The sequence below is a fragment of the Cupressus sempervirens genome, chromosome 3, assembly GCF_028749045.1.
Source record: "Cupressus sempervirens isolate cs-2001-9-10 chromosome 3, ASM2874904v1, whole genome shotgun sequence".
In the NCBI taxonomy this organism is placed as follows: domain Eukaryota; kingdom Viridiplantae; phylum Streptophyta; class Pinopsida; order Cupressales; family Cupressaceae; genus Cupressus; species Cupressus sempervirens.
Window position 1 is genome coordinate 965,177,722 of NC_143120.1, and position 16,689 is coordinate 965,194,410.

The 16,689-nt window shown below is 32.4% G+C and overlaps 1 protein-coding gene across 1 annotated transcript in view; it reads right to left on the reverse strand.

The window, feature by feature from the left end:
* Nucleotides 1-12,836: 12,836 nt before the first annotated feature.
* Nucleotides 12,837-16,689, reverse strand: part of LOC149569943 (uncharacterized) — a 112,191-nt gene continuing 108,338 nt past the window's right edge. Inside the window, exon 6 of the mRNA XM_089822619.1 lies at nt 12,837-13,243. Coding sequence (XP_089678745.1) covers nt 13,130-13,243 — 114 coding nt within the window. The 3' untranslated portion in view covers nt 12,837-13,129. The remainder of the gene's footprint in view (nt 13,244-16,689) is intronic.

Sequence of the window (16,689 nt, forward strand, 5' to 3'; positions counted from 1 at the left end):
GAATAATGAGAGATTTTTTATCCATTCTACATGCACAATAGAGAATAAATTAAAATTGAATAATGTCTAATAATCCTATGAAAATAAATAGGCTATAGAGTTTGAAAATTGGGGTCAAGATTACAATGTGTTTACTCAAAAATAGCTAAACTATATCAATGAAAATAACAATTTAATATATAAACATGTATGTATATGACCAAGGCAACAATAATTTTTCCCTAAGGCCTAAAATATACCAATAAGGAAGAGAATTTTATAAAAAGAGGATGATACAAAATTTTAGTAAATAAATATTATTTGGTAATTTCTACTTAAATATTAAAATAAAATATTATGCAAAACCACTTTTATAATAGAAATTTAGTTTTTGACTAAATAACTGAAAGAGAAACTAATATTAAGACCTTTCCATTAGTAAGTTTTCCTCTTTAACTAAGAAAACAAGATAATAAAATAATTTATTTTGTTAATAATATAACATTTATGTAAGTGAGTAATCTAGGTAATTTGGCTAGTATAACAGTCATGTCACTGATCAGATTGGGTAATCTGGGTAGCCAGACTCAAGGGGTGGTTCATGTGGGGGGCGAGGTTTGGAAGGAGGTGAACACTGGGGGGAGTGACATCTAAAAGGAGACTAGGACAATGGGGAAATTTGATGAATACTAGGAGAGTTCAGATATTGCCAGGTTGGAGAAGTCCATAATTAACCTAATCAAGAAGAATGAGCACTTGGAGAACAATTTCAAAAGAGTTGCTATTTTTTCTATTAGGGTTATGCATTTTGCTATGACCACTCTTCACTTGTTATAGATAGGCAAGGAGGGCACTTCCATTGAAAAGGTCATGGAGACTATCTTATCACTATATGGATTTCTGGTAGATGATTGGTTGCACCTACTACTGGAGAACCCAAGGAACTAAAGAAATGAGTGTTAGCTCCTTCCATTGTGCTACTTTTTTGGTTTTTTGCTATGATAGTTTTTTTTAGCACATAGAACTTTTTATGTTGATACTTTATGGACTTGTTCTATGCCCAATGAGAATTTTTGGGCCAAAAATATGTATAATGATGACATTATTTTCATTATTTGTACTATTAATTTTTTAAAAATCCTAATTTGAGTTAAGGAAGGGGGTTGGTTAGTTTGTTGGTAATGACTTTTGACTGATTTAAACTCTTTTTTTGTTTTGGGTTAACCCCCATTTTGGTTGCTTTTTTATATCAAAAATATTTATATAAGTGAGATAACCTCATTCATTGAAAATTGTTACTTGATGTGAATCTACACTATTTATTCAAGCTTTTTTTCGAATTCCAAATAAGATTGGTCATTTTTTAAAATTGGTAAATAACAAAAAAAATCTTTAAAGATTAGTGTATTGTAAATAATCTTTGAATTTGATTACTAATAGTTCAAATCATCATTTAATTATAGACTTTCATTTTTAATTAATTCACTAAAAAATGAAATATATCAAATATATAGTTAATTTTAAATCAATAATATTATAAGTATAAATATTTCTAGAAGACAATAAAAAAATATAATAATGACAAATGTAAATTATGAAAAGATCTTCACTTTTTAATATTTAAATTTGGTCGTATTAATTTAATTAATTTATTAATTATTATTATTTAATTCACTAAACAACATAGGTCTTAGTATTCTATTGATTTTTAAAATTTTAATTTACATTTACACACTATTCAATTGTAGGCACTACGGGAAAAGGAATGGGGAAAGAAAACCCTAGTGAAGTATGAGACTTTTCAATCTTATTTTTGTAATTACATTAAATGTCCCTGGTTTAGTGGGAACCTTATCAACTTTTTTAGCTGATATACAATTTTAAACCAAATATACAAGCTAAAACAAATAATTTCATACATCAATGTTCAATAATGATTACAATTTAATAGAATAATCCTTCCTTCACTTTTGTAGATATAATAAATCTTGACAATATATTATAGATATTTTATTAGTAAAATAAGAATTAAACATTTCAATAAAAATAAAAAATAAAAATCTTTAAATAAGAATATATGTTTTAATAATGTATATTAATAATAAGTAAAAAATATATGCTTAAATTTTATATAAAATTATAAATTAAAAAATTAAATATTTTATTTTATTTTAAAATATTTTAACAATAAAACTATTTAAATAATAAATAGACTATAACAAACAAACTAAAACTAATCTATATACTAGTGTACATTAATAAATGTAGATCCTTAAAGACTAAATATTGGTTATTTCCCATTTGAACAACAACAAAGGAGTTTTAAGAATACAAAATCAAAGTTGGCAAAACAAATTATTAGGGGCAAAATTAGTCTGAAGAACATATCATGCGTATGAAAACAAATGGGCTAAAATATTATACCATAAATACCTAAACAACGAAGACCTGTTATTATTATTATTATGATGCAAAAACCCTTCATGATGCAATGTTGAACCCTTATAAGTAAATAATTGGCATGGGATATAAGTAATGGTGAGGAGGCTCTTTTCTAGGAAGACTCATGGGATGGATTGGTTTCCTCAAACAACTACAACCTCCCTGCAAGAATCAAAGATACTCTTTACCACAAAATGGGGAAAATCAGTTAGTAACTATAAACACAAAGTAGAAACCACCCAAGTAATGAGTTGGGAATGGAAACCTCTAGAAGATCCTAATCTAACTAAACAAGGAAACTTAGCATATAATGAATTCATAAGACAAAGAAAAAGCAATCATAAAGAGAGAAAGGACGTATTAATTTGGGTTGCATTACATAATGGGAAATATAGTGCAAAAAGGGGCTATGAACAAATCACAAACTCTCAAAATTGGGAAAAGATAGAGATACCCTCAAATTTGTGTTGGGATCGAGTTTGTCTTTTCAAAGCTAGAAAATTCTTCTAGGTATCCATACAAAATAGGATCCTTACATTTGCTAGGTTTACAAAAGTGGATTTTGAAGGCTTGTCAAGATGTCCCCTTTGTAAAAATGACTCAGAGACCATCAAACATCTACTATATCAATGTCCCTTCATAAAATCATGTTGGTATTGGTTTTGTCAAAAAATTAACTAGTTCTCTTCTTCTTAAAAAACACTACGGGGTCACCTAAAGAGCTAGCCCAAAAATGGATACTCTAAGATATATAACAATCTTTAGAAAATTTTACCATACATCTTACTTTGAGAAATTTGGAAAGAGAGGAACAGGAGAATCTTTTTAAACCAAGAATTAACATTACCTTCCATTCTCAACAAAATAGAAGCATGCATAATGGAAACTATGAACAATGACCTAAGAAATTAAATCAAAGAAGGAGCCTTTGTAGGCTGGGATGCAAGCATGTAGAAAAATTGGTGTAAACATATCAACCCCCCAATGTTTTACACCAAAACAAGCAAGTTTGCTAGAGAAAATTGTAGGTGGGAACCACCATCTATGGAATGAGAAAAATTGAACTTTGACATAGCATCAAGTAGGAAATGTCAGAAGGGTGGGTATAGGATGCATCATCCACTCAATAGATACTTAGTAGATTAAAAGGGGAAAATATTTAGGGGATTATACAAACAACATGGCAGAAATGGAGGCCCTCTTAGAAAGACTAAGACTTAGATATGAACTCTAGGTGCAAAAAACTTATCATAGAGGGAGATTCATAAATTATCCCTTCTGCTATAAGAAGTAGATATACACCCAACTAGAAACTCAACTCAAAACTAGAAGAAGCTTTATACCTGTTAGATAATTGTAATGAAATTTGATACAACACATAAATTAGGAAGGAAATAAAATAGTAGATGAACTAGCCAATATAGGAGCTAACGGGGAAGATACCCTCACCTTTAACCTCTAGAGTAGTTTTATTAGGTCAAACTTAGATTAATAATATAATTAGCATTAATTTTTTACTATTTTTGATTTAGTTCGATTTTTGCATATCCTATGGTATACATAATATGGTTCATAACTAGACATTACATCATCATTATTAATTTTTTTTTTTTGTCTATTTCATTACTTCATGCTAACAATGATCTTGGCCAAGAGCGGTTGTCATTTCTATAGAATATTTACCACTTAGGAAGAAAGTGGACTTGCTAAGTAATCTTAATAAAGAATAAAGGCATAGGAGAACTTCGAATTTGAATAAAGGTAAAGTAGCAAAATAACAACTAGCAAAGAACTACACATATACAAAGAGGCAGTTTTTCAATTACAAAAACCTAGAAAATCAAAGTGAAAGATGGATGGAAAGTTGTAAGAAATGAAATTAATTGTAAAAATGATATATTTTTAATCAGGCTAGGGAAACTAGGGAATGCCCCTTTTAACTTTGTAAACTATAGAGGACACATGGTCCCGGGTAAGACTGGAGATTTTCTTTCTCTTTTCTTTCCTACTAGTGCCTGTTTGAATAGAGATTTTGTAAATTTTATTTTAATATAATCTATAGGGCATCAACCTTTTACCAATTAAAAAAGAAAATGAATTGTAAAATGAATTAAAATTACAATTATATTTAAAAATATTAAAGATAAAATAATATAAATAATAGTAATCCCTTTGCTTAATCATCTTAGGAATAGAGACCTCATTTAAATTATATTTTTCCTTTTGCATTCTATAGACTCAAATGTCAAGGACATAACTGAAGCTGAGCACCAAGGGAACAATTACACTATACTTTATCAGGGCTTAATTTACCACCTATACAACTTCCATCTTGCCTTACACCCTCCACATACCATATTTATTCAAAATGTTTAAATCTCAATCCCCCTTTCTACTAGTGTTATTTTGGGCCATCCGAAGAAGCTGAAAATGAAAAATGTTTCCCTCAAACTTGATTGTGGTCCTTCTCACACCACCCCTCCACTTGAGGTGACTGATAAGAAAATAGGGGAAAAGAGCCTCTGAGAAAGCTAAAGCCATAGAGCCTAGCAAAAATGAAATTCTATATCCAAAAAATTGATTTGAATGTTGAAATTAATGATGAGGGCAGTATTTCTTTTTTTTGATCAATTAGACTTGCCGCTAAACCTATTGAAAAAGAGAAAGCTTGAAAATTTCCTCTTCTTTTGAAGACATTGAGGGGACAGAGAATAGAGTGAGGGGGATGAGGAAATCTCAAAGAAAAGAGCCCCCTCAACTAATGCCATAAGTTCCCCTCGTATCTCTAAAAACCTTAAAACCTTTATCAATCCTACTTTTGCTCCTCCATCTTATGCCAAATCCACATCCCCTACCTTGGGTTTGGATAAGAACTTTGTGGAAGAGGAATGCAATATAAAGAGTGAGGCTAATAGAAAATTGGATGCCATTGAGAAGACCATGGCTAAGTTGGGTGTGAAACTCCTGAATATTGTTTGAGATGTTACGTTGGATTAGAGAATTCAAATGGTTGCCTGCTTTGTGCTGAGATTCATACATAGCTCTATAGTCACCCTTTATTTAATGCAAGAGAATGCTCACAAGGAAAGCTTCACAAGTAGGATAATTCCATGGAATTGTTTAAGCTCCTCACTGAAGACTGGGCGAGGATGATGCTTTTCGACACTTCAAATAGCAAGAAAAAATAAAATTGGTTGGTATCATTATCTTTTTCAATACTCGATGGCCTTAATAGCGTTTTTACTATTTATTGGTTTATTTTATTTATCTCAGATTCTATCAATTATAGCCTTGCATGACATACTCTAGTTATTATTTTGACTTTTAATAACTTGATGAAAATTTATTTTACTTTGATATCAGTATGGTTATAACTTATGTTATTTTTTATGGAGGTGAAATCTAGGTGGATGCATTTCATTATTAATGTGTTCATGATGACAATCTATTGACAATACTATGGTGATATGTATAAAGGGACAACCTTCTTATTTTTGGTTTCTTTTAATATAAAAATTAATTATAATGGTTTTTTAAGATTATTTATAATTACTTTGAAAATAAATAAATAAATACTTTTCTAAGATTAATTATAATTACTTTTTAAATTATTTAAAATGGGTCGTGTATGATTGCAAAGGAAGGAGTAATAAGTGGGTAGTAAAAAAAATTTGAAAAAACATTTAACTATCACAAATCTTTTCTCCTTCGACATAAATATGCATAATAAAAGAAGAGCTCATTATATTGTGTTGTAATGATAGATTTTTCTAGTCACAAAAAATAGAGTTTTTTTTTCCAATGTAACATACTTTTCATTCTAGTGGGCAATGCCCACTTAAATTACCTATCAACTAATAAAAAATACCCTTGACATATGTTCCTATTTGTACTATTGATTTATATTGCCCCTTCCTCACTTTCTATCTCAAGCTCTCTCCACCCTTATCTAAATTAAGGGACCAAATAAATCTCTTTTTTTGTGGAGGCAAGCTTCAAGGATTGCAACAGAATGTCAAACTTTAGATATTTATGCCCCTTAATGGTAGGATCAGACAATCATCATTGCATCTATCTTCTTGTTATTTGAGTATTTTAAAGTATCTTTTGAGCCTAATTTTGAACTACGCCAATGTTCCAACTATGCCACACTTAACAAAATTTTCCACAAAGGAGGAAATATGAATCATTTTCATCTACCTTAATTTTGCATCAGCAAATGGTAAACTTGATATACATGTTCACAATGGTAGGAAAATGTTGCATATATATTTTGAAAAAATGGTTACACGGATTGGGAGACTAGAACAATTAAGGCAGGAATTGTATAACTTCTATAGATATTCCCCTTGATAAAAAATAACAATCATAGGTTATAGTTATTGAAAAACATCATCCGCACCTAAATATAAAATTCACAAAAGAGGTAGAGCAAGTATATCGTATAATTAAACAAGGGACACAAGTATCAAAGTTCATGCCTATAGTATAATGCTTTTTAGGGTAAGGTATTGTGTAATTAGAATGTGGTTAAGTCTAGTGAATGCCTCATTCATGAGTTGTAGAACTGATATAATTATGTTGAATGGGATGTATTGGTCAGATTGATCAAATATTGAAATTTGTAATGTATCTAGAAATCAATCTACAAGGGCATATTATTGTGTATATGATGTTAGAGCATAATGATATATTGGTAGAGAAAAAACTTAAAAGCAAGCTATGTGTTGAGGGAAGAATCTACATCTTTATGTAGGAAAAGAACAATATATTCTTCCTTTGGAAAAAAAAAGAATATGAGTTGGACACTAATAATGCCTAGTTGGATTATTAGCTTCCATTATTACACTAGGTATCTTGGCAGCTCAAGCTACAAACATTTCTAATTTCAAGCTCATCTATTTTCTTTCCTTTTGATTGACCCTACCATGATCTTTCTAGAGATTTCCTAAGGCTAGGAGAAGCTTCTAGATATCTAGATATGCCCTATTTTAGTTAGTTTCTCCCATGTTTGGTTTGCTTGTGCTCTCTTTACCTCATGTCAACCTTCTTTAGCCTGTAGCCTCCCTCGTCCTCAAATGGAGTTTGCGATAGTATTATTTCATGCCTGTGAAGAAATAACCATGCATTTAAAGGGCCGATCAAACTAGAGTGGTGGAACATACTGTTGAATCCCATAGACAATATGTATAGGTTGGTTGTTTCTAGGGCTATATGATAAAATGCCATTAACTATGAGTTTACTTGGCATACCAATGGTGTTCTTAGAGGATCCCTAGTAGCATGCATGGCTAGAGCATAGGTAGGGAATGAATAAATCAGCCTTCTTTGTTGATTTCTTTTTGACAAAATCTGGTTGGAAGGTTTGGAACAAGAAGTTTTAAGTATCACTCAATTCCTAGAAATTTCTTACCTTGAAGACTGCATGGGTTTCCCTTGGCTCTCTACTAGAAGCTAACATTCAATCATCCACATTAGAGACTGTAACCTCTTCGATGAAGCTTGACCTAGAATGAAGACAAGCATCCATTTTCTCTTGAGATGGTAAAAAATTAGGGAGAATGAGAATAAAGAATGTTTGATTTGCCAAGAAATAATGAGGATTAATGCCAAGGAATTTGGGAAAGTTATGGTAAAATAACAATTGACTGGAAGATATCGTCTTATTAAAGACCTCTCTCAAATAGATGTCACCTCTCATTTGGCTCATCATATAACAAGGTTTTTCAATAACCAATCGAGAATCTTAAAGGCTTGCTCACAAACTTGAACTTGAGATGACAATTTAAGAAATTGCAGTTATCTAGACACTTGCATGCGTACTCTTTTAGTTCCCAGTTATTTAATGACAACCATTTTAGCACATTAAAATTTGAATGAAAAATATGGATTTCTTTGTTTCGAAGCTAGATAATTGTCCTTCCCCTGCTTCTCATAATGAGTCCTCATGACACTACTCCTAAACATGAAAGAAAATTCTAAAGTGCATCACAACAAATCCTCAATATAATGAACAATCATATTCATACCAATCGACCCAATCTAATTGGGCCTTCTAAAAAGCTCAATATTTTAATTCACTAAAAGTTATCAATTGTCAAACACTAAAATCATAAGTAGGCAGCTAGCCTCACACTTTATTAACCAGACCACCCAAAAAAAAAAAAAAAGATAGATTTGCATGAAGGATGAATTCTTATGTAATATGAAAGATCAAATCTATGACGATAAACCTCCTTTATCCCTTTTTCAATCAGAACCCTCCTCTCATCTCTAAAATCCTTCTTCCAAAAACATTAATTTGCATGAAGCTTAATCTACAATTAAGCCAATTGGTAAACTTTGAAAAGACCATTGGAAATTTTTCTACTCAAAAGAACAAAGTTATAAGATATATTTGCTTACTTATAAACCATTTAAAACTTGCTATCCTTGATATAAGATTGCTAATAGATTATTTTTAAGAGTAAGAAGTACATTTGAGCTTGAAGTGTCTGTTAGAATGCGGATTCCATGGAGGATCTATGTAATCAATAGCTAAGACATCATATCATGGCACTAAAAGAGGCCACAACGTATTAGATACACAAAATGAAAAATTCCCAAAAAAGAGGGAATGCTCTCCTAGGGTCCTAAGGGAGTTAGGGACATTTGTACACATATGGATCAAACTTAAAAGTTTATTCAATGAAATGAATATACAAATGTAAATAAAGGTTGTATTAAACTTGCAAAAGAGGGAAGAGCCCCTTTCTATTTTGTAATTGTATATAGGACATCTGTCATGGGTTAGACTAGAGGTTTTCTTCTCCATTCTTCCCTACTAGTAGTCATTTGAATGAATACTTTGTTTTAAAAAAAAATTAATAAAATTTATATGGCTCTAGCCTTTTACCAATCAAAAAATATATATTATTTTGAAAATAACTTTCAGAATTTACATTAAATATAAAATATAATATATCATAATAGTATAATTTATTTATATTAAAGGTTGTGTATAATACCATATTTTTGTTCAAGTATATATATAAAATATTAGAATAATGTTAATAAATTTGAATAATGTACATACATTCTTAAGTCAATATGCAATTGTCAAAACAAGGTGCATGTCTTCCACGTCTCGATATGGTAGTTGCAAGATATGTGTTTCACTGCACCAAGTATAGGTGTGCAAACCCATTTCATAATTGGCAACATCCTCACAATGGATGTGCTAGAATGAGAGCTCCACAAGATAGTGTGGACATTAATCAAATTACAATTTGAAAAACAACAAAGATGATTTTTCTGCAAATTTAGGAGGTGTCATTTTCTCTTCGGTCCAAATTTCTAGTAATAGTAAGCATAGTCAGGAGAGGAGGCTTACAAAGACCATATGTTAAGTTTTGAAAAGATCAAGTTTGAGATTAATTTGCAGGCACCCAAACATTCCCCCCCCCCCCCCCCCCCCCCCCCCCCGACCCAAACCTACAAAAACAACTAACAAGCTTATCCAATGGCAGGACCAAGAGGGCATGCTTTCCTCCAATTCATTTAATAAGATAAGTGTGGCATGGATCCCTACTTTGCTCCAATTAGTACAATACCAAAAACCTCTTTTTATTATACTTTGATGGATGTTCATGACCTATTCCAAAGCTCCATTTTTTTGTGTAAGCGGGGAAGATGTCCACGGAGCTTGCAAAATTTGAATTTATAGTAGCAATTATATTTTATAGAAAGTTGTAAAGCTATAAACTAGCTCTGTGTGTGTGTGTGTGTGTGTGTGTGTGTGCGTGTGTGTGTGTTTGTGTGTGTGTGTGTGTGTGTGTGTGTGTGTGTGTGTGTGTGTGTGTGTGTGTGTGTGTGTGTGAGAGAGAGAGAGAGAGAGAGTATATTTTTCGTTGTCTGCTAATTTCAAGTGCACTATTTCAATGGTTTTACCAAAATATAGGTTATTTGATATCGGATTTTTGTTACACTCGAATAGACGATGCTTTAACCACAATGGAAAGGAATCTGTAGTAGGTGTAGCTTGCATTGGTGTTGAAGTTATCAAATTAATTTGAATGTCATTTTAATCAAGGTTTTGAACTAGAGCTCAACACAAGGTATGAAAGATATTGTGTGATGCATAGATTATGAAGAAGTAAATGAACATGCTAATATTTCAAGAAAACTAATATACTGTGTAGCTTGATTGAAATTTAGGATCTCATGTAGGTCATGGCTTCTAGATGATTTTACATAACAATATCTTGTTTGTCAAATGTAAAACAAACTACCAAACACCTAAATGCATCCTGCATTCTTTGTCCAAAGGCTTACAAAGAAAACATGCTTGTTGGTTATCTCTACGCGCTCATGGTATTCCATATGCATGGTATTTGTTGGACAGTGATTTGTTGCCAACTTGTCAAGTGCAATTTCTATCCATGGCCAATATTTATGTTGTTAATTTTTTTATGGACCAAGTAGGAGTGGAACCTAGGATCTCCAATTGGTTGATGGGGTCTCTACCACTAAGATGTTGTCCCTCTTGGTGATTGGTCCTTTGTTGGTAGGCAAAATTGTAGTTTGTCAAGGATCCTAGCATGTCTTGGCTCTGTTGGACTGATCTTTGATACCTATTAAAGGCTTTTATTGAACAACAAAATTGAATAATGATGGTTTGCAGATCATCAAACAACAACTATGCACTATAAATGTTATGGATAGATGTCAAAACCTCATTTCATTGAATTTGCAGTAAAAATGTACATTTATAGTGATGAATTGCGATAGAATAGAGAATAACTCTTGTCTAATTGCCTACTAATAAGTAATTGCATGTTGGTAAACTAAAGAAACAATGCTAAATCTTCGTTAAATAGTTGATAGAAAAAAATGGAAGGTTATTAGCTAATTTCAAAGGGTGATGTCTATAGCTATTACATTTTTCTTGATTTGACATTTTTTCTTATTTATTATTAAATTAAAAAGTAAAAGAATGTAGCTTACTATTGTGTATATGTTTGAAGCCAAGTGGCTTTCCTTTCCTTTTTGTTTTTTTTCAATTAGTTGTACTAATCAAATCGAAATTATTATCATGTACATTATCATGACCAGATTCTAAGCATGTAGCATACACAAGTATTGTATGTATATTACTAAAAATATTTTGTGAAGGCACAAGCCTTTTAATAATCTTAATTATTTTCTAGTTGTATGTACTTTTCGCAATTTAAAAGTATCAGTTGAGCAATTTTGCCAACAGTACGGTTTTCCCCAAAAGAATTAACTTGTTTCAAGAATAAAGAAATGTATTCAAACAAAACATTATGGTCACTTAACAAAGAAATGAAATTGCAAATATGCATAGAAGGTTTTTACAAATACAAAATAAAACTCTGGGAATGCATCTATTTGATTCGATTAACAAAAACTTACATGTTTAATGCTGAGTTTAAAAAAGATAATTAACAGGAATGCCTAAAACACATTTTTTCACAAACCCTCATCAAGTGTCCAAATTAAAATTTATGGAAGAAATATGTACAGTGTCGCAACATTTTGAGCTATCATCGTAGAGAGTTCTAAAGGCAACCTCTGAAGAAATTATTTTTATGAGGGATGTTGGTAGTGAATGCAACATCAAAAGGATACCCAAGTCTTAAAAGCTCTATAAGCATAAATACTATTAGAACAAAGGAGGGGTCACAGACTATTTTATCCCAGGGCCCTTAGGGAGCTACAAGAAATGTCTCAAAAAATTACAAAACCATAGAGTTGTCTTGCATTTTGATAGAATCAAGCGGTGGAGCTTGTCAATGGAACCATATTTGTGGGTATGTTAATCACAAGATTCTGGCTTCTCCTCCCATTAGTAATTGTTCATGTTTTGTAAAACCTTAACAACTAAAGCTACAACAAACTATGAAAGGAATTGGTGGTGATGCAGATGTTGAAAAGAGGATTCAAATTGGAGGATGAAAAGCAGAGGATGAAAATTTAATAAACAAGGCAGTGGTACTCAAGCCCTAGCAATTAAATTGGCAACGATATGACATGTCGCCTCCTTCCTTCAGCTTTCGATGATGTGCTTTCCATTTTCTTTTGCTCTGTACTTCTAGAATCACCAAAACATTCCAAGCTTTTAGAAATATCCCAAAATATTATATTATAAATTAAATGACTTTGTCGAGAGGTTTTTAAAATTTATGAATTTATTTGTAATAAAAAATATTTTTCTCCTTATTATGTTTGCTCTTAAACAATGGAACTAAAGACAAATAATTTTTCTAATATTTTAAAAATATATGACTACAGAACATTTATATGTTAAAAAGTCATTGAATGGTATTGGCTGAAATATTTGTGTACAAGCATTGAACCACCGATGCCGTAGGCAAGCACTAAATAAGCTCAACAAAGTGCAATGTAATACGATGAAAAAAAAAATGGTGAACCCATTCTAAATATACATTAGAAGGATATGCATTGTCTTTGAATAGCCCATAAAAAAATGTAACACTGAATAGAATCGTAACTGAAGCGTCTACAAAGAAAGTTTACAATACAACAATCTCTTTCCTGAAAATAAATGTGGTAAGTCATAGACCCAAGCCCTCTATATATTTACCATAATTAAGAAGCCTACAACTTTACTGAACTTCGTGAAACATATGCTTGTCATGATGAAGTATCAACTACTTAATCTCCCGCCTTTGTTAATACGTGTTTGTCATGATAAAGAATCCAACTGCTCTTGAATTTGCTCTAGCTTCTCATAAAACTCAAATAATTCTGTATATGAGAACTCTAAAGCAATTGGCTTATCTCCAGAAATTTGATGACCCTGCAATACCGGAACAAGTAAATTGTGAGTTGACATCACAGAAAATAAGATGATGCTTATCAAAAATCATTTTTAAGATCCTCATGTGAAACACTGGCTAGACATACAATCAAATTATTCTTCTGAATAAAAGGATTAGCACTACAACGTTTTTCAAAAAATGGCTTCAATGGACAAGTTGGCCGTCAAAGCTCAATGTGTTTTTCCCATAGTTCTTAAACCCGATGAGTACCGACCAGATGTGTGAGGACTTGTGGATCTTTCGGACTGTCAAGTAACTCACTGAAACTTGACAGATAAATCTGTTGGAAATACTCGTTAAGTTCTGATAAGTAACTCATCTGCGACTTATGAGACAAGTCTGCTGGAAAAACTTCCTAGTTCCTCCTTGGAACTAAGTTTTTGCCCCAACTCGCTTAGCAAGTTTTTCCTACAAACTCAACCAAGGGGTAAAGAAATTGGAAACCGTTGTCAAACCCTGATTTTTTTTTGTCATTTACATCCTCAGTGATCAGAATTCAAGCGACTAAAAAGCAAAATAATAAAATCTGTATGTGGTTCGCACCATTTGTTTTCGTGTTCCTCTGGCTTGATAATAGAAGCAGATTTCTCTTGTCCTTATTTTAATATATTTTCTCTATGGTTCTAAGTTTCCAGGTAATTGAATTGCATAGTTTAACTTTAAACAAGTCAATCTCAATTTCAAGTAATGCTAATACAATCAAAACAGCTTTATATGTGCTCTATATTCATTTGTAATGCCTCCAATGAATTTATTTTATAAACTTATGTTTCTTTTCGGCTTAGATTTTCAGATTTTAGGGCTGCCAAAGTCTTTGGCTGATCCGAGCTTTTGAATTATTTTGACATGCACAGGAAATGACAAGATCCAACCCCACCATTAAGGAGTCAAGATAATAAGTAAGCTAGACTAGCATCAGATTGTCAATTGAACTGAATATAAAGGAAAGTATTTGCTCACACTATCACATCTCCTTTCTGAAATAGTACTTACTATTTAGAGTAAGTGCAATTATCCTCAAATAGAAAATCATGACCTGCAAGTAAACCAACCAAGAAATGTTGTCCTTTGTGGTTGAAAATTAGATTTAATGTTTAATTAACAAATAACATTTGAATAGTTTTGGACTCAGTTGCCGATATGGGTATGGGCATGAGAACCAGATATGTGGGTATAGGCAATTGTTTTGGCAGTTTGGGTATGCAAGTACACGCATGTACAAAAAGGATTACACTAAGTATATTATTATTTATACATTATATATAGAGCAGTTACATCTACAGGAACTTCTACAAGACGGGAATGAATTCATTGTCTTAATGACATAGTTGCTCCTTGGCAATACCAGCCCAACACAAATCAAAATCCTGACGTTAGGATACAGAAGGTACTTTGGGATTTTTATTCAGACCTAGGCAATGCAAGAGAAACTAGCAAGAAAGAGATTAGAAACTTCTTGGAAGTATGGAAATCAAGAGGTGAGCATAATACTTAAGGGACATGGCTTGGCAATCACCCTTCCAATAATGAGTGCATACAATATCAAACTACAGTAGCCTCCAATACACATCACTTTGCCTTTGCCTACCCATGGATGGACAACCAAGCCTTTGCCAATAATGTGAAAGATATTGGACTTGAAGTTGCGTCTGAAGGTGGGTATGCCCAAGGTGCACATGCTATGTACCAATGGCACATCAGGTGAGCTCAGGGTGCTCACATAGTGCACTGAGTATGCGTACCCGGACTGTTGCGCACTTGAGGCTGTTTTGTGGCTGTTTGGTGTGTACCCTGCATCTGAGGTCTGAGAGACGAAGGATGGCATATGAAATTGGAAAATATATTTTGGAATATTTAGGAGCATTTGGTAACTTCTGGTAAAATGGGAAAGTAGCAAGTCACAACTGGGAAGGTTGGGTAATCAAAGACAACCGAGGAGTTACATTCACGGAAATGCAAAGAATCTTCTCTCTTGGTTGTGGGTCTTGAACATTGTTGTTATTGTACAATGAGAAATAAGATGCAAGGGGGTTTTGATCCTATCTCCTAGTGCACAATTGGAAGGAAGATAACCAGTAGGCTCAAGAGGACTTCAGTGCTAAATGAAAATAAAGATCTGTCGTTGTGGTGATTAAAATGAGTGAATATGGAGAAATATGATCGGCTGACGTCAGATATTAAACTGAATAGGTGAAAATGGCAAGTCCTGGAATACACAAACTGACAGAAAACAGACAGATGCCTACAGGTACCAAAAACAACTAGATAGCATTACTAACCTTGATTTCAATTTGAGGCTAATTTGCAGGGAAGAGATCGCCCTGGGCATCCTGTTCCCAGAAAGAGAGTGAAAAAGGCATCATGTTCCCAACACTTTTGACTGAACTTAGTTGCAGACTGCTCATCAAATTCTGCACTTTCCAAATTTGGTGAATCCGGATAATAACAACTTTGCCAATTTTAAACTTTTATCCTCACAACTAACTTCAAATATTGAAATAAATAATTATGCACATTAACATAATAACATAATGTTTACGTGGAAACCCAATGTGGGAGAAAACCACGACAAATAATTGCTTCAAATATAAACCGATCTTTTACAATGTTTTGTAGGCTCCAACCCCTAAGTTTATGAGCATTGACTCACTCGAAGCTCCAACTCCCACACTTTGCACGCTCCAACCTACTGGAAGCACCAACCCCCACTGCTTGTCTTTGTGAGGACCAACCCACTGCACACAAATCTCTTTTCCACTTTAGCAATGTTGCTTGCTCAACTGCTAATGGATATGTTCAGCACACAATTCATCTACTTATCTCGGTATATATTTCTTTATTTGCAGCACTTACACTTTTCTTTCTACCTGAAGTCGGTCAGCCTTATTTTTCTTATCATATTCTCACTTTGATATATGTATTCAGATAATCAATCTGTAAATAATTATTCATTCAGCCCTTATTTATGTTCCATCACCTTTATATATATTTTTCTTATTTGCTCTGTTCAATAGTTCTGATCAGCATATTCTTCCTTCACTTCCTTTTATTTATTCATAATTACTCACACTCTCTTTCAGACAAATCTTCCAGACAACTTCCTTTTCTTTTCATTTCTATTACATTCTTTTTATTACTTTTTCACATTTTCTTCAAATATTTTTCAATCCCTTTATATATCTTATAATGCAACCTGTCAAAGAGCCACATCTCTTTAAGAAACTTAACCAAGAGTTTACAAATTACTGATTAAACATTATATCACTTTGTTTGGGTAGTTCATTGTCAATTAATATTGTAATGAATATATTTGCAATGTTGTCGTAGTGCTCCATTAATTTAATATCTCTTGTAACCGCTAAAGGACTCCGATGGCTTGTTCTGTCACTATTGTACATAACATTTAATCATTTTCTGCATTTGA